Raw genomic sequence first — 24,340 nt, 5'->3', positions numbered from 1 at the left:
TGAGTTTCTCCAAGAGAGTGGGACTGAGACCCTGGCTGTGTGCTAATAAATAGCAAGAGTAAGCAGAACACTGATTCCAGAGTATAAGCAAGGAAAGGGAATATGGCATCAGATCCAGTGTAGCGTTTGACCTGGAGTCTCCAGACAGTCCATGAAATGCTACAGTGGCTCTAAACTCCTTCAAACCTTTGCTAATTCACATGATTCACAGTCAGATTTTCTAGTCCTGGCCTCTGTGCTGTACTTGTGGTCCACTGCAGTTAATCCTAGCCCACCATTATGGCTTTCTTTTGTGACCGAGCAAATGCTAAATCTTAAAAAAATGCTGAACATTTTTATTACCATTAATTTTATCATTTGTTTGGATGAGAATAATGAATTGCCTCACTTGCTTAAGACAATGAATGTGATAATTCCTTTTCCAGCTCTTGAACGTTTCATTTGGACACAGATAATAAGAGACTGCAGTGATGATACACAGTAGTATATAGTACTGTCTCTGGGAAAGAAACTTTCAATAACACACATGTCATTTTTAATATTCTAGTCATTGATAATCTGAATGTGTATGTTGGATGGTAACCAAACTGTATGCACTGTAGATAATGTGTAGGAGAAATATGATATACTCTTATCCAGATCATGTGGTAAATATTCTTGAGCTATTCTATGATTTTTCCTTATCATCATTGTCAAAGAACAAACACTGTTTCTTATTACAAAGTGAGCATAATGGCTTCAAAACTCATTGTTCCTGTATTGCTGAGGTATCACAGATACAGGTTATAATTAGAAGTGTATGACTTGATGCATATGGGTAATACTAATGCAGTTGAGCTTGGCCAATATATTTTGTGTGACATTAATTGTATATACATCATTTGTTTAGTTCTGAAAATGGCAAAGAATTAGTAGGAGTGATGCCTTTCCAAGATGTGAAAAGTTATAGTTTTCTTAGATATGACTCTGGTTTTACTGAATTTTAAATTTTGATGTGGGACAGTATTAACAAGATAATCATAAATGTAGTTTGGAATTTTGTCTTTCAGAGTAATTCACCTATAACAACAATGAAGATTTCATCTAAAAAGGTAAAGAAAAGTGGAATGCTTAGTTTATTGCTTATTGATTGAGATAATAAAGATGTTAGAATACTAGTTGTTGTGCAGCATACTAAATGTAGGCAGGAGACTTTTGGTAATGAATATGGAGAAATTTGACTGAAGTTTGCATGATTATATGCCTCAGAGCCACTAAGATAAAACAACTTCTATTCATTAAGTATAATTTCTAATTCACTGACAGTGTCAATTTTTTTGTTGTTTTGTTTGACAACTAAGGAAAGAAAAAGTGCTAAAAAGGAAGTTTGCCCTCCCATTTTTTTCTGTAAGTCCTAAATATAGATTTTCCCTTGTAAGTCTGAACAATGCAAAAAGGCAGTGTTGGGGCTGTTGGGTCCATGGTGCAATTGTGTGTGCTTGTTTATTAGTAAAAAATTATGGCAATAAGAATGATTCAAACTACTGAAAGTATTTCTACTGAAATGTTAAAAACCCAAACTGAAAATATGTGTTCTGTGATTTTGCAAGCAACAAGTTGTTCGATATTTTACAAAACTACTAAGAAGTAAACTTGAATTCAGTTTAATTTTTTAGTTTTAGACAAAAAGATCAGGGGAGTTTTTAGGTTTTTGTTTAACACTAATTTATATTCTAAAAATAATTGATTTTTTTTTCTGAGTAAAACAGTCATTTTGGCCCAGATGTTGGTGATGACCTAGTCACTTTAAACTCCCTTTGCAAAAGCTCTCATTTATTCTAAAAGTTCTTTTGGCATATTTTTTTCAGGTATATAAGTCTATCAGAATCTGGACCTAAACCTCAACATAATCTATAGTTTTTATGTCTTGTAAATCTATGCACTGGAGAATCCAGCTAGGAACTCTGTGTAATATTTATTAAAGTGACTATATGCAGAGAAAATACTTAGTTCAAAGGCTTGAGCCAATAATCCTCACTGAGTAAGAACCAAATTCTCAAATCTGAGAAATATTAACTCAGCTTGTCTACCTCAGAACAATGACACTCAATGTCCAAAAAACATTAACATTCCCTAGTGTTTCTAAGTATTTTCTAACAGGAAGGTGGAAATATTTTAGTCCTGTTCACCTGGGAGATTTTGTTTATCTTGGCTTTATATATACTAGTGGCTCCTCTCTTGGTCTTGAGTTGATTCCAAAACTAATTGAAAGGTTTTCAGGTGTGTTAGCTGAGACTCAGGTGAAGCTCCTCCACATCTGAAATAAATCTCTCCATTTCCTTCTACAGCAACAGTTGTACGTGAGCTCAGATGAAGGGGTCACCCAGGTATCTTTGCATCGCTGCCACATCTATGGGACTGCCTGTGCTGACTGCTGTCTAGCCCGAGATCCATACTGCGCCTGGGATGGCAATTCCTGCTCCAGATTTTATCCCACAGGGAAAAGGTGAGCAATATTAAGCAGCCTAGTGAAGTCAGCTAGGAAACAAGGCTTTCATTCTACTATGTTGCAATGTGATGGAGAAGTGGGATGCCTTTCCTTTCAGGAACATGTACAAACAATACCTCCATAGCTATTGTGCTTGGCATTGTCCATCGCCTAGGAGCATATGATGCGAGAGCGTATGATAAAGAGCTTTCCTTTTCATATTTAAAGTAATGGACTGAAAAAAATAGGAAGAAAACCCCATTCCTGATCATAAACGTTAATCCTTCTGTCTCATGCACACAAAATCAGTGAAACATTTGCTCCCTTTGTTTAAATTCATTTGCTCACTATAGATGTAATTATGATAGCCCTAAATACAGCAAAGTATCTCTCAGGCTGTCTGAGGAATAAAGTAATTTATTCTTTTTGTTCCTCATATACTCCTAAGTGAAAAGAATTACTTCCAGGGAAATTTTAGGCAAATGTGATTTCCATGTAGTGCCTGCAGATTTGGTGTTTCTGACATGAGATTTATTAAAGCATACAGGGAAAGCAATTTCTCTTTAACTTACAACAGAGCTAATAGTCCATCTCATAATTCTTATGCAAAACAAGAACCTCTTTCCTCCTCCCAAGGGAAATATTTAATAACAGGAAGCTGCAGTGAGCTCTTATGTTACTAAGATTTCACTTCATATACAAACAAAGCTACAGAATACACAATGAGATATTACTGCAGAGGAGACAAACCTTTCAGAGGTGTGCCAGAGCCTTACCCACTGTGTGCTACTGTGCTCACTGCCTGCACCTGAGCTGTAGATACAGAAGACCAGATACAGTTAATGGGCTTTACTCCTTTACCTACATGGTGGGAGACAGTAGACAGAAACAGGCAAAGCCTGGGTCTCCTCCAGTGACCCAACCAGCTGATGACAATGTCAATGCCTGGGATTAAAGACAATTTACTTTTGTTATTGCAATGTTTTCTTGACTCATTCCTTATTTGAGATTAAAAGGTAAAGCCCAACCTGGCCATGTAGGAGTTGATAAAGTACCTGCTGTTTTTACTGCTTTCACTCATCATATTCAGCCTCCAGTCTGCAAACTGATTGTGTTCTTCCATGGAACAAAGTTCAGAAGATAGGAGGAGGAAAGAAAAGAAAAATCCCCAAGTCTCAGGCCACCTAACTCCTACACTAATATAGCTGCCAAAAGATATAACGAGCAGTCAGATATACCTAGCCTGTGCAGTTTCCACTAGATTCCTTGCTATACCCATTATATACACCCAGGGTTATTTCCACTGGGGCTTGCTTTCATGCTGACATTTTGTTTGGAATTTGCTTTTTATATCAAACCTAAATAAACACCTAAAATTGTATGGAAAAAAATCTAATTTTCATATGTTAAGGAAATAAGTGGTCCCTTTATCTAAGAAGAGATATTCTGAAGGAGAAAACATTGTTAATTAGAGCCAAATCCCATAGTTTAGACAGTGGTATCTGCTGGACACATTTGCTTATTCTCTTCTTTTGACAATTCTGTCTCCCATGGGTTACTGTGGCTCCTCATCCAACATTGATTTACCTCAAAACACCTGACAGTATTATCTTTATTTTCTGACTACCACCTTCTCAACTTTTTTTTTTTTTTTTTTTTTTTAGGAATATTAAACTGTAAATTTACATTCTCAGAACCACTTAATACAAGTGGTGTGCCACTTCTGACAGTGTGGGGCAGTTTACAGTAGCACAGGAATCCTGAAATTCACTGAGAAATTCTTCATTGTCTCCTCTGACTCACATAAATAGTTCACAAGGGTTAAGGTCCCAAGGCATAAGATGAAATATTTTTCATGGTAAACAACAAAAATATACTTGGAATGTCAGAAATTACTCCTGTGAAACATCACCTTTCAAAAGTTTCCTTTTAAAGGAAAGGATGTGAAGGATCAGGTGTCAAGGGTTTATAAACACTCTCTGGGTGTTTGTGCAGTACCTGGTATAATATGGCCATAGAGGTATCACCCTTCACTCAATGACACTGGAGCTTCAGGGCCTTTTTATGGTTTTTGATCTTGCAAGTCATTAGTGCATTGTTCACAATACAGCTATTACAAATCCCAGCAGTATCCATTTGCAATAATCTATCAGCAATCCTTTTTTTTGTTGAACTTGATAAATATTGAGCTAATTTACAGAATATTCAGAAACAAAATAATAGATGTTAAAAATAAAAAATTTGCGTGCCAGATTTTCATGCATTGAATTACATGAACCCCTAGCTAGGGAGAGCTGAAATGCCAGTATAACCAATCCCAGTAAGTTCCCTAGCTAATTTGCTGCAGTCATGATTTTGCATCTGTCATCCAAATAACGTAGCAAAGTCCCATTTAGAAGTATTCTGAGGCTTGGTGAGTTTTAATATCTTTTGGAAATAGTCCATACCCTCAGGTAGAGGACAGAACTGAATCTTAGCACTCCACCATTCTGGGTGAATAGTTCAGTCAAACTGCTACCAAGGTGGCTACAGGCACCAAAAATAAGGTGCCTGCCAAAATCAAGGAGGGAATATGCCCTATATTGTAATTTTCTGTTAGTGCAGTAGATATGAGCACTGTGACTCTTGTGCATCTCATTCTTAGGTGCTTTCTTTTATAAAGAGTTCCAGCTGGGACTTTGAATGTTAGGCCTTGCAACAGTGAACCGATGTCTATTTCATGCATCACCTCTATACCTCCACTGCAAAACTGCTTTACCTACCAAAAGTACAAGCATTTTATAAACTTCAGAAAACTGGTCATTCATTTAAACAGTATCTTCACTCTAGCAAGATGGCCAAGAGTAACGCATACTCACAGTATGTCATGAACTATCCCTAACAGTCGATCTATTTAAAAAAAACCAAACCAAAACAAAACAAACTAAAATAAACCCACAAATAAAAAAAAAGTGTTTATTTTCAGTGTAGCTATCTTGGAATAATGTTTTGTTTTTATAAAATATTTCAGGAGGAGTCGTAGGCAAGACGTGAGACATGGAAACCCTCTGACTCAGTGCCGAGGTTTCAACCTGAAAGGTACTATAATTTGGAGATCCTCCTGCTATATAAAGAATGAATGGCTTTCCTTTATGTGATTCATCATAACTCATATTATCTGTATGGTTTACTGGTAAAGCATAATTATTTTCCAGTTCTGAGTTTTGTTTTGATTTGATTTTAACATCTTTCTTTGCAGTTACATGAAACTTGCGTTTATATGATCAAATTATGAACTATGAAATACATAGCTCGGCATACATGAACGAGAAGCTGACAGTGTTGATTAGAAACAGGTACAGTTAATTTGAGGGCTGTTCTACTTCTAAATCCATTGAGTTTTTATTAATTCCTCTTCATGCATTTAAGTCTTGGACCTCAGAATTATTCTACATATTTGAGGCCATATTGTGTTTTAGAGCACATCTTTCAGCAAACAGCAGGTGTTCAACTTGTCTTTTGAGTCACTATTTCTTTTTTCTCCCTTTACAGGGGAAAACAAATGATTCCAAATCTCTTTATGAAGTCCCATATTTCCAGCTGTGCAGCCAGCCTGGCATGGTGCAGGTGGATAGGGGAGCCACTGCTCTGCTTTCCCAGCTACCACTTTCTCCAGATTGATAGACACCAGTCAAATATTGCTAATGTTATAGTAAGAGTAGACACATATAAAAGCAGTTTAACCCTCATCAACCACATGCATGTCTGAGCTAGGCTATGGCAATGTATACCATCAAACCAAGGACACATGTTACATAATTATGGTCCTTACACCTCTGTTTCTGAGCTTGCATTTTGAAGTGCATTCTCATCTGTACCAGCTGGAGACCAAATAATAGACCTGATTGTAAATTTTTGTTTGAATTTTTTGAGTAAGAGAACAATGCTTTAAGAGTTACATGTGAAATTTTCAGTTATTAATAATTCCACTGAAATGGTCTCCCCTGGGTCTCAGAAGAAACTTATGCATCAAAACAAACCACAACGGTCAGTTGGATGGAGATCCCTCAGTCCAAATATGGCTGATCCTGCTCTAGCTGCCAACCTACAGCACCAGCGGGTCTTTCCACATGACTCAGTATTAGGTCATTTATGTGAAGCTGAATAGCTTGAACAGGTAATTACAAAAGATGACCCCACCATTAGTGTATGCACCTGAGCTCTGACAGATCCATATTAAAGCTTAGGCTCTGAATCATGAAGTAACTTGAACTGCGTGTCCTACCTTGCAGGCATGTGCTGTGACCACTCACCCATTGTCTGTCCCAAGAGTGGGTGTCTCCTCTTTCTGTGTGGAAAATGTGAGAATGTCAACTGTCTGCTTTATGGGCTGAGGGGAAACAAATGTTTAAACTTTGACAGTCTTGTGAAACAGGTTTCTTGTTTTCCAACCATTTCTTTTTAATGTGTATGTATTTATAGGTTTATGTGTTTTAGCAACTTTATAAAGGATGTTTTGGTGACAGCAGTGGGATATAGCATAGGTAGACAGCAGTTGTTTCCCCAGTGGGGAAAAAAAAAAAAAAAAAAAAAAAAAAATAGAAAAAGAAACAGCAACTTAGACTCTTTCAAAATATAATTAAAACCATTTATAGCAAAATTGTGTTTGGGGAAAAAATGAAATCTACCTAAAGGACAAAAGCAGAGAGTCAGGCAGTAACAAGAAATCTTCCAAGTTCATAGGGAACCCTAATCTTGAAACAGTCTTTAAACATGATAGCTTGCATGCTATAGACTTCTCAGCATGTATAAACTCAACATTTTTGGCATATTGCAATTTTTAAATATATCATCAAGAACTAAAGGGTTTGTATGATTGTTTTTCAAATGTTCTGTTTAATATTGTTATACTCATGTTAGCCCTTATGGCCATTAAAGAAATGCACTTGTATTCTCTCAATCTTTTTCTTAGCATGTATAAATAGTAGTACTATGGAGTAGGTAAGAAGTTAGATATATATTGATCAATTAAACAGACAAAAATGCCTTTCTCTGGTACACCTAGTTCCTGTGTACATAAAACTAATAATATGTTACAGCTCTGACTCTCACTGTTCCACAGATACAGATAGCTCAGCCCACAAATAAGCCTGTTGCTAGCTTATGGTCTTTGAATGTAAAATATTTCCATATTATTATTCTCCTAAAAGTTACAATAGATTTTGGTACAATCTCATAAATCTGCGAAAAACTTTGAAGGACTAGAACCAAATAAAGTCTCCTTACTTCAGTAGAATAGGTTCCAATTTCACATATCAGTTGATGAAAGAAGCTGAAAAGAATGGGAGATAAAGTAGAGTCTGAGGAAAACCAGTCTTAGAACTGCACAAAACCAGAGTCTGATTTTAGACCTGTCGACCTCTAGCTATTTGCATTTCTCATACTATTTTGTATCCATTGCTTCTTTTTTTAAAAAAAAAAAAAAAAAAAAAAGAAAAAATATAAAAAATATTGTATTTTATATATGATGTAAGCTCTTAAATTTGGAAGTGTATGGTTTTCAGGACAAATATTACAATTTGGACCAAGCAATGAGCACATAAAAGTTCCTATCAGTAACTGCCAATTGTTCATCTGTCAAGACTATAAAGGGGCACAGCAAGTCTAAGCGATGACACATGCTCAGCACTTGCCCAGGTGTTGCTGGAGTGCTATAAATCTGTCTCGTTCTCTGTTGCTGGCCTGTCTATGTATTCGTTACATTTCAGATTTAGAGCCAAGTCCCTTCCTTGCTTGGTAAGAGAAGCAGAGGAGTGGGAACCAAGTCTGCCCTCTCTCGCCTCCCTGTGATGCTGCACACAGCCAGAATAGATGGAGCCCTCTTTAGGGCATGCTGCTGTATTTTGAGTCATATTTCCCCAACTCATAAACCGTGAAATGTGAAGAAATATATTAAACGTTTCATTCTCCTTTTGATAGTTCTAGACAGGCATTCCTGTAGTAGTAGAGAATGAGATCATTTTATGGAACAATATCCCTGAGATCAGCTATTCCATCATCAGAGCTTACCAACCCACAAGTATCCTACTTTCTCAGAACAGTCCATGTCGGATTGAAAACACTAGTATTTGCAACTGGATGTGCTTCTTCACATTTCACTTAATTTCTCTGAAAATTTTGTGCCCTACATTACTTATAATTGGCCAGTACTAGGGTCGGATATACTTCATTGTACCTGTTTTGCAAACTTTTTACCTGTATTGCAGTTAATTGCTTTCTATATCGAATCACAGTTCACAGTAGCCTGACCTGTTTCTTTTTCTTTCTAGCATACAGAAACGCTGCAGAAATAGTTCAGTATGGAGTGAAAAACAACACCACCTTTCTTGAATGCACACCCAAATCTCCTCAGGCTTCTATTAAATGGCTGCTACAAAAAGACAATGACAGGAGGAAAGAGGTGAGTAATGTGAGCAGGAGCTCTGGAAGGGACATTGATCAGCATCTCATGCCTTCCCTGGACCAAGGCGAGGGAGCGTTTCTGTTTTCATCAGACAGTCCAGATATAGTGAAGCTGGAGAATTTGTGTGAATGCAGGACAGTGACCAGCATTTAACTCATATAAACAAGGGCAGACTCTTCAATATAGCTGGGACTTCACTCCGCAGCCCCAGTGATTTCTATTGGACCAGAAAATTTCTATTCTATTCTATCAAAAAAATTCCGTCAGCCCCTAAAGTCTGGGAACTAGTTAATTTTTCCTTCACACCTTACTAATTTCAAACTGAAGGTTTTCAGCACTCAGAACTTCTTATTGATCTGAGGAAATAGGCATAAAAACAATAACCTGTATAAAATTCAGGAAGAAGTCATCATGCAGTAGCCCTTCTATGCTGTTGAAGAGAAAAAAGACAAAAGTGGGAGAAATGTGAAAGGTTTTTTCAGCAAGAAACTAATCCAGGCTAAGAACACAAATTGACAAAAGCATTTCCCCACCATGGTACAATCACATTTTCCATTACTGCATTCTCTAAGGCGCTCAAATTTCAGTACTATAATATACAGTATGATTGTTTATGGGGAATGTGCCTTCCTTAAGTAATATGAAGGGGGAAAAAATCCACTTAAAATCCCAAGCAGTTACTATATAAATAAAAAGGAACAACTTTTGAAAAAAACTATTAATATGCTGTCTGTTGATAGTTTATAAATACTGAAAAGCATTATTCTCTTATCAGGCCAATTTCCAAAATTGGAGAGGACTTACAATCCTTTCAGTGAGTCTTTCATGCTCTTTTTCCCACTTACTCTTCAAAGATTCAAACCATGTCCTGACAATGTAGGTGCAATTCTTTAACCCTTTGCTTCAGCAGAACATCTCCCCTTTTTGTTCTTATGTTCAATGACTGTATTAGAATCAATGCAGTTTTAAATAACAATAGACTAAAGCAATCAAAGGGTTAATTACATTTCAAGCTCTCAGATTTCTGGAAATCTTACCTATACAATGCCTACAAAAGTTTACAATAATAGAATAGCATAATAAATAAATGAATTCCCAAGAGAATAAGGTATAATGCAAAGTGCAGTGGCAAAACAGTAAAATCATTCATAAAAATACCAGCACTGATATTCTTTCATAATGAGTTAAATTCATTATTTTTAAAATTCCCAGCTGTTATACAAATGGACACATGCACAGTCATTTATAATCGGTTGATAACTGAACAAGCTGTGGTAACTTGCTTCCTTCAGATGATATGACCATCTCCTGGGCCTGTCCAGAGTCTGAAGCCAGAAAAGAAATAGGTGGAGTAGAAAAATTGCTCTTGCTTGCCAGTGAGCCAAATCCCAGCTGAGGCCACTGTGATGAAAACTTTTATACCAGGCTGTAGACTCTGTGGTGCAGATAGAGTTCTTCAGAAGTTAGCTCCAGGAACCTGCTCAAAGTCAAAATACGTAACTAGAAGTCACTTTGTGTTCAATGCCAGATCAACCCCCAATTCTGCCCAACCCCCAGTTCTTCACCTTCCTTCCATTGAGTCTCAGCAGCAATCTCTGAGGCTGGAAGAGACAGTCTCAGGGGTGTAACCCGGCAAATAAAAGCCAGTTTCCTCAGATCTGCTATTTGAACATGATGAAAACTCTTCTTTCATGTAGTCTCCAGATTTGCATCTTTGTCTTGATCTTAATCAAATCTATTGTAACATGACGAATAAAAATATTGAAGTGATTTTCTTTAGTGACACTTACCTACCTTAAGGTAAGTCCTCTCCTAACAGTAGCAATAACAGTGGTCTCTAGGAGATGTGATAAAGCAAAATATAATGCCTTTAAGAAACCCTTTAAGAGAGAAAGAGGTGTTTGAAGTGAGACTTACCAAGAGGTTCAATACTGTGTTGTTCCATAACATTCTCTAAAAAGTTCCTTCTGCCTTTTTGCCCTTTAGGTCAAGCTGAATGAGAGGATCATAGCTACTGAGCAAGGACTCCTCATTCGCTCTGTCCAAGACAGCGACCGGGGGCTTTACCACTGCATCGCAACAGAGAACAGCTTCAAGCAGACTTTAGCAAAGATCAATTTCAAAGTGTTGGATTCGGAGGTGGTGGCCTTCATGACTGACAAGTGGTCCCCTTGGACCTGGGCCAGCTCGGTGCGAGCGCTGCAGTTCCACCCAAAGGACTTTGTGGGAGCTTTCAGCCACTCAGAATTGCAGATGATTAACCAGTACTGCAAAGACAGTAGACAGCAAGGTCAGCAGAGGGAAGAAGCCCAGAAGATGAGAGGGGACTACAGCAAACTAAAGGCCCTTATCAATAGCAGAAAAAGTAGAAATAGAAGGAATCAATTACCTGGATCTTAATGTTATTTTATAGCAATAGATATCTCTGTCCTCACTGTAGCGGGCTTGTATTTGTCTATTGAGAACAAATTTGAGCAAATCTAATAAAAAATTAAATGAAAATCCAACAAGCCACAGAAAAGATCCCTCTCCCAATAAAATGCAGTGTAACTTAACTAAAGAAAATAGTTCAGAGCATTTTCTTTCCTAGATTCTTGCTGTCACTAGGTTGGGCTCTGTCCTAGAGGCAGAACTGGGTATTCATCTTAAACTAGATCCACCTTTAACATCTCAGTATTTAATTACAGCTGAATAGAAATTTTTACAATATCAATGCATTATCTTACAACTCTGGAACTACCAACCAGACTGGTGGTGAAAGAATCTAGGTTAAGATGCATGCTGAAAGTAAGATTTCCTTGCGCTGCATTTAAGCATATGAGTTTCTTCTTGTTTACTGTTTAATATTGGGTTTACAGCTTTCACTCATTGTTCAAATCATGTGAATGCATGCTGATAGGAAGAAAGTAAATTATAGTAGAAATGTTTCATTCATTCAGAGGCCAAATAAAGGAACAAATAGAAGAAAAAAAAATAAATTTATACTTTATTGGAGGAAACACTGATTATTGTGCATAGTATGAGTTGTAATAAATTAATGAGTTCTGGAATGTAACTTAAAGTATCTCTGCTCATATTGATTTTTATTAAAGTAGGGTGTCCTATAACACTACATAGCTTTATAAGTGGCACAAAGCTAACATGAGAATGTTCGTTATACTTACAATTTTAAAAAACACCTAAGTGACTTAGGTATTTTAGCTATTTTTCAAAGAATTACACTCCAATTTATTTCAAAGGACAGGGTATACTGTATAATGTTTACTCAGAAATTAAAAACATAGATTATCTTTAATCTGTTCCTTGATTAATTTGGAGCTGGTCTGCAATGTGGAAACAAGTCATTAGTGACTTTGAAAATTTTAAAACATTTTTTCAAATGTTTTCTCAAAGTTGCAAATAATTTAACTACAATTCTTAAATAATCCATTTCCATTTTCCAGTCTTTGTACCCTTTCTTTTTTCAATGTTATTTTCACAGTTTCCTATTCTTTTCAGTTTTCTGCTGAAAAGAATATCAGGAAAAGAGAAAGAGGAAAAAAAAAAAAAAAAAGAATGAGGGAAAAGTAAAACTGAAAAATGGGTTTGGGTCAATAAACCAAAAAGTATAACAACTTGAGAGGCACGTTTAAGCAGAAATATTTTTGTTTAAGAAGCATCTGTCAGGTCTAATGAAGAATGTTTAGTTGAAAATTGTGTAAATGTACATCAACACATCCTGGGAAAAACTATTACTTTTTTTTTTTCTTCAAGCAACACTGATGGCAAAAAATAGGGACAAATCTTCCTCATTTTACTGTCTAAGTGTGTTCCAAAAGTCACTGAGTCTATTCAGAGGAGATAGATAACAGGGATTTAAAATGTATGAGTATCTTAGAAAAATTGTGGTTTATTCCATAATATTTTATGATAGTATACAAAAATATAAACTAACATTCAGCTCAAAAATGAACTAAGTTAAGCTAAAAAAAAAAAAAAAAAGATAAATTTCTGGAAAAAAAAAAATGAGTGAAAATAATTTCTGGACACAGATAGAAGAAAAAATATTTTTTAAAAGTTGTTAGTTCCAACCAGTAACAAGTGGGTACCGTATTTTGAAAGATACTTTAAAATCTTTTAATGGGTCTTTGTTGAAACTCTTTGGGCATTATTTTGATTCTGTTTCTGTTAGAATACTCTGTGAGTAACTCTACAGAGTGGAGGAGAACACCTCTGGGTTTGTGCCAGTGTGAATTAAGATCTAGTGCAAGGGACTTAACTCTGGTATTTACCTGATATCAGTTAGATGTGTCACTTTATCACCACCTGATGCAGAATAGCTGGGAAATGGGCCCTGATTGATCAAACCACTTAGGCATTGTCTCTAAATCCCTTTGACACTGGTGGGGGATCTTTAATTTGTGTGCTTGCTGTTTGCTTCAAAGGGGATTGCAATTCCAGCAATTCTGTACTGTCATCTAGTAAAGTTCTTTCCTTAATCAAGGCCTAAATGCATATTTCTGCAATGTGTAGCCACTGGTATCAAAGGTCTTTCTTATGGAAACCATTGGGAAACTGACTTCAGTGAGCTTGGATCTGGCCCAAAGAGCTGGCAAAGCAGAATCTGGAGGAAAAAAAAAAGGAAAATGAGATAAAGGGTTTATTTTTTTGTTCCCTCACCTGACTTTCAGTGCAGCAAACTACTTTTTTCTTTCTTTTTTTTTTTTTTTTTTTTTTTCTGAGGATGACTGACTTCTGAAGTGTGTAAGTGACAAACCAAAAATCGAGTGCCAGAAAATAGAACTACCTCCTGGAATGACGTTAGTGCATATACTCTATATGCTGCCATGATGCTCTTCCTATTTCCCCAGCAGATTTACTGCAGAGTTAGTGTGATACTGATGTCTATTGTGAGGATCATAATTGCTTCCAGATGGAATACAGTGATTAATAGGTATTTAAGGGTACAATTTACCCTTTAAGTGGTTAGGTACAGTGATATTTTAATAGGCCCCCATTAGGCCTCAGAAATTATAGTTACACTGTTTTCTAATAGAATATTGGCAATAAGGGATTCCGTTAAAACAATCAGCATAGCTCGGAGTTTCATATGATTATAAAATAATATTTTTAAAGCTGCTTCAGATACCATTATTATGGTATGACTGTTTAAGGGATTATACTTAAACTAACATTTTTCCTGCTGCATGAAAACTTCAGCATATATATAATAAGCTTCTGTCAGTGCGTAACCGGTCCAAGCTTCCATGCTTTAACAGCCTTCCCCTGTGTATAGAGTAGTCAGGAGCCAGATTCTCAACTGCTATAATCTCATGTAACTTCCTTGCTGTCCATTTAGCTACTGTGGTTTATATCAGCTGAGGGTTTTGCCCTAAATGTACAGAATAGACAAACTGCAATTTTTATTTGTTTAAAGTAGCCCCTCTACTGTAGGTAACACCAAAACTTAAGACTGTAATATTGTTTGTGCTATTTAATACTTCCTATTTTAAGGATTACTAAATAATGTATATAATTTTATTCCTCAAAAAGTACAAAAGCAAAATGACTTGTAGGCATAACTTCACCAAATGTAAAGATACGTTCTCTGCTAAGAACTTCACCATGTACTGATTTTTTTTTTGGCTATTTTTATTTTGTGTAGTTTGTAAAGTTTGCTGAAATCTGATCTAACAATGTGTTCTTTGCAATTGTTGTTACTGTAGATATGTGTGTTTTATTAAGAAAATCTTGTTTTTAAAAGTGTACGTCTGTCTATAAGTTCCTAGCATGATGAAACTGTCATTACAGTGAATATGCATTATATAGTGTGTAAGAAAGAACAAAATGTAGTTTAACATAGTGCTATTTAATTGAATATCTAAAATACTATTTGCTTGACAAAATAAAGTGTGTTGCAACAACTTAAAAATTTGTCGTCTTCCCCATTATAGGTATATGTTAAAAATAAGGAACTTTTTTTTTTTTAATCTGAAAGACAATCCCATAAACTGTATTAAACAAGTCCAAGAAAATCCTCGGGGCATCAGGTATTGTGGCTGATCAGTTCACTTTGGGCTGAACACTCAGTCACAGAGATTTCCAGAAGTTCATGAGGAGTCAGAGATTAATTCTTTCAGAAATTATCCCATATAAAGATGTTGCATATAAGCAGGTTAACTTTTATTCAATGTAAAAAAAAAAAAAAATTTGTTTTTCTACTAGAAATATAGTCAATTAGAAAAGTCTGACTAAAGAAGGGTAGTGAAGTGTAAATATTTTCTTCTTTTATTCCACTGAGAAAAAAACCTACAAAATGACCCCAAACAAACAAAAAAACAAGTGCATTCTGTGAAATCCTGCTGATGAAACAAATTGTGCTGTTCAGGTTTATCTTTCAGCCGTGACTTGAGGCATTCTTCAAGCAGCTCTGCAGGGGAGGCAGGCTGGTGGGGCTGCGCCCCAGGGAGCCGCAGCTCTCCCATTTCCTGGCTTGTACTTGGGAGTGAAATATCCAGCCTGACACCTCCAGTATGTTCCTTTTTCCTGCATCTATCATGCAAGCAGTGTTATTGCTGTTCTTCTTATCGTCTGTTTTTCCAGATGACTTTTAACAAGAAAGCATAGAGGCTCCTCAGTTCTTTGGGATAATAATTAAAAATTAAATGTTACAAGTACTGACTGTCACAATTACTGACCGTCACAACAAGGTTCTGAGTCATTAAACCTGGATTTTGATTTCCCAGATAGATAGGTTCCTGCAAGACTTTATGAGGTGTGAGTGGATAAGATTACCTTACTCCAGGATTTCTGTACTGGCTGGTTCCTTGATGTGCTGATACTGGAGAGTTACCTGCTCAGCACTCTGGCCAGCTTGGGTCGGAAGCTGAGGTTTTGAGCGCTCCCACATGCTGTAGGAAATGTTTGGATTAGGCTCCAAAAAAGCTGGGCATTTACAGAGTTTTACACTCTGAGAAACGTATGCCAAATCTGATACTCTGTCTTTATTATCCTGCTCAGTTGTGTTTGCTGATCTCCTCCGTTATCTTTTCTTCCCCCTCTGGCAGGGTTGCAGCAGTTCAACACTTAGGTCTTTGATTCATTAATTCCGAGCAGTGGCAAAACAAGACACAGGACTTTTCCAGACATCAGATGTGAGATCTTCAAAGATCTGAGCTATCTCCTTTGTCTTTCAAATGTCTGCTGGAATTTATTATTTTTTTTTCCATCTGAGAGCTACTGTGTTTACTAAGGTCTTTCTTCTGGTGACAAGACCTCTCTAATATCATCTTTCAAGTGAAAAAAGGATGCAAAACCCACACACTTATACAGTCTGTTGTGATGTATATGTCCATGCAGGATCCCTGTCGGACAGAGCAGTGTCAAGTGCAGCCTCCGCTACACAGCCACAGAAGCCCAGAGGCAACCAGTGAAAAATGTTGCCTGCACTGGAGGCACTGCTAGCAGTGGGGTGGCTACCAATACTACAGGATGATTGTTGCTTCTGGAATTAAATCAGCAGCTGTAATTCTGTGGGGCAGGCCATGAAAGCAGGTTGAAGCACTAAGGCTTTTGCCTAAAGCAAGGGACTAGGTCTCAGGAGAGCAATATTTCTTTATCCTTTCCACTGCAGCTGGCTCTCTAAGCCCTTCTTGTGCACCCCAAGGAGGTCTGGGGAGAAGTGACTTCATCTGATATAAGCCCAAGTAAAACTACACACAGATACTCACCAGCAGGTTCCAGATAGATACATGTATACATACAACTACCTGCATACAGAAAAGCTTTTCTTTCCCTACAGTATTTGCTGATCCATTTAGCTTCCTTTAACATTACTGTATGTCCTTTTTCTGTTTCAGCATGGGCAGAATCAGACCTCATGGTCCCAAGACATCAGTAGCTTGTGGGTAGAGCAGTTACCATCTCTGAGAGCATTTTAAAAGACAAGTAATCAGTCAACAAAACCCTTTTCTTCTAATCAGTCCCCTTTCTAATTTACCTTCTTCTGCACTATCTCAACAAGAATCTCCTTTTAGCATCAGAAGACTAGCACAGTGTAAGAAATAAAAAAAGTGCTGTCATTTAATGTGTCTGATCTAAACTAAAAACTGAGATTTAAAGATGCTTTGGCATTCTGAACACTCCAAGGCATAAATTCAACACAGCTGGCTCAGCAGTCAACAAATAATTACTTTACAGTGATAGACTGTCCTGTATCCCAGGACTCATTATTGGATTCTATATAAAGCTTTACAAAGCAAACAACATTCGTGTATTCTTAGCACTGTATCAGCTTCATTACTTCTGATTTAAATGCCAGCCTTATAAACAAACCCGAAAGTCTGCTGAGCTCCACATTCAAAGCAGCTTAGGCCAAGGGATTTCAAAATATTCAACATTGTAAAAAATCCTAAAATTTTTTCAAAGATTTTTAGAAAAAGCAAATTAAAAAAATAGCTAGTATTGTTGTCCGTGGGAAATGAGAGTCAATAAGAAAGACTGTTTTCTAGCTGAGCAACTTGTAGTATGGGGAAATAGTAAGAAAAATACACTTACTTAACCTGAGGTTCACAACTCCTTTGAATAGTAGTTGTTCCTTGGCTCTTTGCAGTAGTTCTTTTTCCAGTATCTGATCTGTCTCCATTTCAAAGATCCCCAAGAGACATAGGATTTGTACTTGCTTTCAAGTTGACATCCTAAGACCTGATGTCCAGGACATCCTTACAGGCCTTTTGTCTAATAAGACCTCAGTAAAAATAATATTACATATAATATTACCTATGATATCTGCCTAAATAGTTTCAGCAATTGATACAATATTTGGAAAAAAAACTTACAATATTTTTAAGACTTTGCTCAAAATGACACCCAAACAGGAACAAGACCCCAAAACCAGAGAAATTCAACATGCCATGATGCTTATATGACCACTGCAAACACTGACTTGCTACTGCATGTAGTATGATGGAAAAATATGATTCTTTCATCCTTGAAGATCCAATTTTGTCATAGCTCAAAGCTCACCAAGGTTAATGTCCTTTCACTGCATACAATGAAGGCTCAGTTGGGCTCTTTCAAGAGGTTTTATTCCCCCCTTAATTTTTGTTAAAGATCCAACCATTTCCTCTTTCAAAAGCTCTTCTTCCTCTAGGGTTCTATTCCTCCTTTTAAGTATAGACTCTTCTTTACTCCCATTCCTTTCCTCAGCTGAACTCAGTCTAGTAGTCCCAGAGGGGTTATGTTAGTTTAGCTGTTCTAATTACAAACCCTGTCCAATCCAATTCTCTGAAATATATTACCTATTGTAATCTTCAAAAGATGCTGCACATTATTTGCTTCATCAAGTTTGTCTGCTTCATAGTTTCAGTTAACAAACAAAATATAAAAAAGTACTTCCAAAATGTTTACAACCTTTGAACTTAAGAGCAAACATCAGAACCAGACTACTTAGTTGAATGTTAAATTCACACTTAAAAGACATTTGGTTAATATTTTGTTCTGTTTTTTCAGCACTATAATCATATTGCAGACTATATTTTATGCCTGAAAATAGAAGTATGCTAGCTCAAGGATTTTGTTTTGAGGAACTTGAGATAAAGGATGGAGAGAAAAAATATCAATAATTTATATCATATACACCTATTTGTTAGATTTCCAGCCACAAATACATTAAGTTAAATTACTTGTAGGAGAAATTGTTTTGTAACTCACAAAAGGTCAATAATCTAAAGAATTAGTCTAAGTTATCTAAAACAATGAGCACAAAAAAAGTTACTAAGACTGTTTTCTTTGGGGGGAAGGATGAAAGGCCTTTGCCATGGAAGAGAAAGATCACCTTTATCACAGCAACAAATCCAGATGCCTCTTTCACTAGGTGGGACAGAAGGAGCTCAGAAGTTTTCTTCTCTTTCCAAGATTTCTAAAGATTAGAAAGATTTATGCTATTTACCTATATATGGATAGATTTATGATATTTACCTATATGTGGATTTGTCCTATGTATGGATCTGTCCTGTGCTATGTCCTTCACCTAACAATGTCTGGAGCTGTTTATCAGGAAATAGTTAAAGCTGAGAATAACATGCCTGGTGAGTTATCCAGGGCTCCAGAAGAGGGGAATAATGTTTGCTGCCATTTGGTAACCACCTGGCCCTCTGGAGCACACCAGTCATCTCCCGACACAGGGGTTGTTGTGGTGTGGTACACACAGGCTAAGGAGCCCTAAATGGAATTAGAGACGGTTCATTTTCTTGTGTTGCTGGAGACCAGTAAGAGATTAACAAAGAAAGAATTGCCTTGCCAGTTTATTCATTCCTGTCAAGAAGGCAAGCTGTTATTTTGAAAGGAGCTAATGACACGATGGCGAAAACCATATAAGCTGAACAGAAACTTCTACTGCATCCTCCAGCCAATTGTAAAGTCAGCCAGCAGAAATCCTGGAAGTGGTACAAGTCTTCCTGCATTGAGAGCACTCACTTCTGGATGCCAAGAATAAATCTCACTCTGAGGGAAACCTCTGAAATAAGTGCTGTTGACTGAGCTTTTACTGGCTGTGAAGGCAGAGCTGAGTGTGGCAGACAGTGTCATGCCATACCAGATGCTGCATCCCCTCTGGCCCCCTTTATACCAGATTTTGCCTTACTTGTCAGTGTGGGAAGAAAAGGAGATGGTGCAGTCCCCCTTCCTTTGCCTCAGACTGGCAAGTCTGGGCCCCTCCTTTGGTTCACTCCAGCTACTCTGTGCTGTCCCAGAAAGCTGAAACAGTCATAAACATCATTTAACTGGTTGATTAAGTCAGTTCACAGCTGCTTTTCATCACCAGAATTTTGCAAAGCAATCATTGAGTCTAGGCCGTTATTTTAAGTTCCTTTACCAAGACAAATCACTAAGTTGCACAAAGACAGTTTTGGGACTTAATGACATCCTAAAGAAGAACACAGCACTGGGAAGGTTGGTGCAATAACCAAGAAAGCTCTGATTTGCAAGTAGTGTTTGGTAGTGACCTCTTTCATCTGTAAGGTGGGAGAATGGCTTCTGTAATTCTTTCTGAATGCTGAACACCTGTATTTCCCTAAACAAGACAGTCTTTAAGTTACATCATACCTTGAACTTGAAATTTAGCTACTGGAAAGAGCAGGAAATATATAATTCATGAAAAAAAAAATAGAATTCAAGTCAAGACAGCTCATGCTAAAATACCCTACGTCTTGTGCAATGTCATAAAGTCCTTGGCTAACTCAGGCATCATCTAGGAAATCCCATCGCCAGATCCTAGCAAAGATCGAGCAAGTATTTCCTTACAGACATATTAAATTGAAGCCCAGTCCAACGTACTCCTTTTCTCAGTTCCTTGAGCCAGGTTCCTAGTGAAAACTCCTAATGATGTTAGTTATTCAGTGTGGATGAGTGAGCACTGAATAAGGCCTGTGGGATTTGGCTTTCTGAGAATCATGTTCAGCATCCTTTTTCCTGTGTCCAGGGTTTTCTGCATTTGAAATATTTCTCACCACCTGATTGTGGGTGCTATATATGCTCTCTTCATAAATTCATTCCAAATCACTGAAAAGAACACTTATTTTCTGTGTTATTTATTTTAGGTTACTGTGGCCATAGTAACCATATACAAAGTCAGGATATTGCAAACACACAGTAATAAGAAATTATTCAGAAGGTGTATTTAGAAAAATAAATAACCAGAGGAAAATGAGCTCAGTAGTATTAAGAAAAATTCAAAACCAAAATCAGAATTAAATAATTCCCCACAGATTCTGGTACTATGCAGTAAAAGAGAAATTAAAATGTACCCTGATGTTGATTTTATTTGACAAATCTCAGTCATAACTATGACAATTTTATTCCTCTCCGTCATCTCCATACCCCAAACCACTCAGATCCCCAAATAACCGGATTATTTCTTCCACACTGAGTAATAAGAAAGATAGCTAAACACTTTCTTCACTAGAGGTTCTCTCTTGCAGGAAGAACCTCATTTTTTCAGGAGTGGGTGCAGCCTTGAACCAAACTGGGAGACATGCATGACTTTGCAACCCTGGCTGTCATGTAACTGTGCTGTTTAGTCCACCAACTATACCAACACTGCTTACATCCAGTTTGATGATTTGTGACACTTGTGACCTGTTTGATGACTTGAAGTTGCCTTTGAAGTTGGCTAGATGGTGCTAGAATACACTTCTGTGTTACATTATCGAGCATGTGTCTCATATTCTCCTTACTGTTGATCAGAGAGCACTTAAAACTCAGTTTTACATTTTAAGTGTCTCCACACTTAAAATTAGTAAAATGAGTCAGTTCTACAGTCCAGCCCTCCTGGACCAGAAATTATTAGCAGTGGCCCATTAACTAACTATTGAGTTGATTTTAAGGATGGAAATTTTTTTGAAAAGTAAATTTTAAAAATCCCTTCCATTGCCATAGGATACGGCTGCTTGGCAATATACTGGTGCTTTGTAGCCCTGAAGGTTAGTTTGTCTTCCTTAATATAGAAATTTGTATCAGTTGTGCATTTTAATTTTCCTTGCTGTCACAAATCTTGACCCTTGTTGGTCTCCCTAGATGTCTTTGCAGGGTGGCTGTGTGTTTTTCTTTGTTTCTTTGTAACTCACTTGGGTCTACCAACTCAAAGAACTGTGATGTAATTAATATGGGAGAGCTTCAGAGACAGTTGAGCACAGCCTGAATTTATATTTTCATTTGGCTGGTCGGAAAATTGGTTACAAATCAAAATGAATGTGTTATCCCAGATATCACACTGTTCTGTGGACAGCTACACACGCATGGCAACAGCTGAAGTGAAAATGTAAGTCTCAGAGGACATTTAACCTCCAATATTTTCAACTTCTCTTATCACCACTGACCCCAAATTACATATTGGTCTCTTCACAAAGATAAAAAAAGGGTTTGACATGCTGAAAAATGAATTATAGCAAATAAATTCAATGTGTACCAATACAATCCTGATATTCTGCTTGTAAGCAAACAGTTGCTGGTATTTTATAACTAGTTTTGGAAAAATTAGTTGGACCTTTGCTGATATGTGTTAGCTGACTGCTGTAAAGCCTGCAGGAGCTTCGGTGCCTACCACCAAACAGCACCTTCCAGTAATACAAGAAAGATAATCACAGCTCAGACATTTCCGTGAATATGGTTGCATGTTTGCAAAATAGCAGGAAGTTCCCTTTTCCCTCCAATTTGAAAACTGAAGAAATAAAGAGGGTTTTTTTGCAACTCGTGCAGGAGAAACCACAAAAAAGAAGAGACCTGATACAGAGAAAGCACTTTTCTGTTAAGGTAAATATTGATGCAGCTGTTTATTGCCCTATCTACTGAGGAAAACAATACCTCTATAAGGTCAAAAGACTTTCAAATAAACATTAATACACTTTCTGGAGGAGTAAGTTTCAAATTATTGCAGAAGGATCTGTCACGTGAATGCAGAACTTGCTGATTCATTCATATAGGATTTGCTGCTGTCAGTCCTCCCTCTTGAGCAAGAGATGTTGAACAAGTTTCAGGCCACAACGTTGGACTGCTCCACGTACTGGGAACTAGATGGAGTCTCTGGGATGGATTTTCAGTGCAATCTGTACAAGAGGGAGGTTTCAGTGCTCAAAGAGAGTAATGTTGGTTTCTTTGCCAAGTGACAGTCCTGAGCACTGTGTTATTGAGGCTTGTGAGATTTCTTTTTTCTTCTCTTTTCCATGCAAAGCCAACCAACCTCAGCAAGAGGGACATAGATACCCCTGCCCAAGATGCTATAAGGGAGCTAGCCTTAAGCTGGTTGAGAGGATTAAAATCTCTTCTGGTTAGGGAGTGACTGGCATTTGAGTTAGCCACATGACCTGTGACTGAAAAGGAAGGAGTTGAGGAGTCCTTCTCCAGATGTGTTTAAATAGGGTTGCACATAGTCTGAGAATGACTACAGGCTTATGCTTTGTAATTGGAATAATACATGCTGTGGGTATTCCCAAAACTCCCAGGAGTATAAGTGACTGGTGTGCTCACATGTGGACAGATGAAGCTTAGCTGATTGTGGCCAGGAAGTGTCACTTAGATCAGGTGGGAGTTTTGATTTAGGCACCCAGAGCCAGATGCAATATATTGAAGAGACAGTTCTGAAGATAGATCCCATGGCACACATAGCAAAAATAAAACCAAAACCCTTCTCTCTGGTGCTGGGCAACCCTAAACACACCAAATATGAAGGGAGGAATTCATATGAGCTACTTCTTTCAGTTCCTTGGTCAAAAGGTTAGAAATAAGCCTTTGTCATTTGTGGTATATCACATCACAAGCCTTGAGCTTAGAGGAATCATGACTCATAAGTGCCTCTTTTTGTCCATTAACTACAAAAAAAGGTGTAATGTGCTGGTATAATACCTATGATAAGGACATGTAACACTTGGTGACATAAACCTCAGCATAACTGTCTCCTGGGATAACTGAAGTGTCAAGCACTGGAAGGGAGGAAGAGCAGTAACACCAAAACCACAGATGAGCTGAAAGACTTCATACGTGCCAGCTCACTCAGGGGCATGCACTGGGGCATGTGCACAGAGAGTGTCCTGGGCTCATACCCCTTTTCCCTTATCTTTGAGTGAAAGACAGCGTATTCTAACTGAAGAATATAAGCATCCTCCATATTGCACTGTAAGAGCACTTAGAGGCCCCAGGCCAGAGCAGCGGTCATTTGTTTTTTTGCCCTGTTCAAATACATAAATGATGACCTCTGTCTAGGTCAGCAAGACAGATAAGAGGCAGGAGTCACAGGGCAAGATGTCTGTAAGGCTACCATGAGGAGTGAGTTGCTTGAGTCTGGTGGATACACCTGGATGATCATTGACCTCTATGCTGCTGGGGAGCTGCTCCCAGGACTTGCCTCCTCCACCCTTTCCAGCTTCCAGACCACAACAGGCATAAGAGATGTGCAACCTTAGTGTTCTTTCTGACAGAGTAACTTGGACTACCCAGCACACCTCTATGACCACAGCAACTCACATGTTCCAACTTAATTTTAAATTATCTAATTTAATTGTAGGAAATGGCCTTTGACCTTATGTTGCTGCTTTTAAAAAGATTGTTTCAGCTCCAGCCATTATATTTATGCATGAACCACCTACTTAGATATGGAAATTGTTGCAGTCCAAGGGGATTTCATTAAGTAATTAAGGAGGAGGGCATATAATGGCATTTGCTGTAACTAGATCTACAAAGCCAATCAATAAGTGCCCATATGTGCATGAGCCAGGAGAATTTCAATACCATCAGCATCCCTGTGAAAAAAAAACACTGCAAGAAGCAGCTCTTTTATCTGTGACAAAATCTTGTGGTCTCAGGCATATTTTCATTGCTTAGAAGAATTGCATGAGCCATGCTGTCATATCAAACTGCACAAAGCAGGCAGATTTATCATCTGCCTGGAAAAGCATGGCAAC

At 37.5% G+C, this 24,340-nt stretch overlaps 1 protein-coding gene across 2 annotated transcripts in view; it reads left to right on the top strand.

Annotated features, from left to right (window-relative positions):
• Positions 1 to 12,407, top strand: part of SEMA3C (semaphorin 3C) — a 122,468-nt gene extending 110,061 nt beyond the window's left edge. For both annotated transcript variants that reach the window (XM_033004631.2, XM_033004638.2), the window contains 5 exons: positions 1,050 to 1,091; positions 2,328 to 2,485; positions 5,478 to 5,545; positions 8,776 to 8,906; positions 10,896 to 12,407. In XM_033004631.2, the coding sequence (XP_032860522.1) occupies positions 1,050 to 1,091; positions 2,328 to 2,485; positions 5,478 to 5,545; positions 8,776 to 8,906; positions 10,896 to 11,309 (813 nt within the window). In that variant the 3' untranslated portion in view covers positions 11,310 to 12,407. The remainder of the gene's footprint in view (positions 1 to 1,049; positions 1,092 to 2,327; positions 2,486 to 5,477; positions 5,546 to 8,775; positions 8,907 to 10,895) is intronic.
• The last annotated feature ends 11,933 nt before the right edge of the window (positions 12,408 to 24,340 follow it).

The sequence above is a fragment of the Tyto alba genome, unplaced genomic scaffold (genome assembly GCF_018691265.1).
Source record: "Tyto alba isolate M040663 unplaced genomic scaffold, T.alba_DEE_v4.0 Super-Scaffold_2, whole genome shotgun sequence".
Taxonomy (NCBI): Eukaryota; Metazoa; Chordata; class Aves; order Strigiformes; family Tytonidae; genus Tyto; species Tyto alba.
The sequence above is the reverse complement of the archived record's forward strand: the minus strand, read 5'-3'. Positions and strand labels throughout refer to the sequence as shown.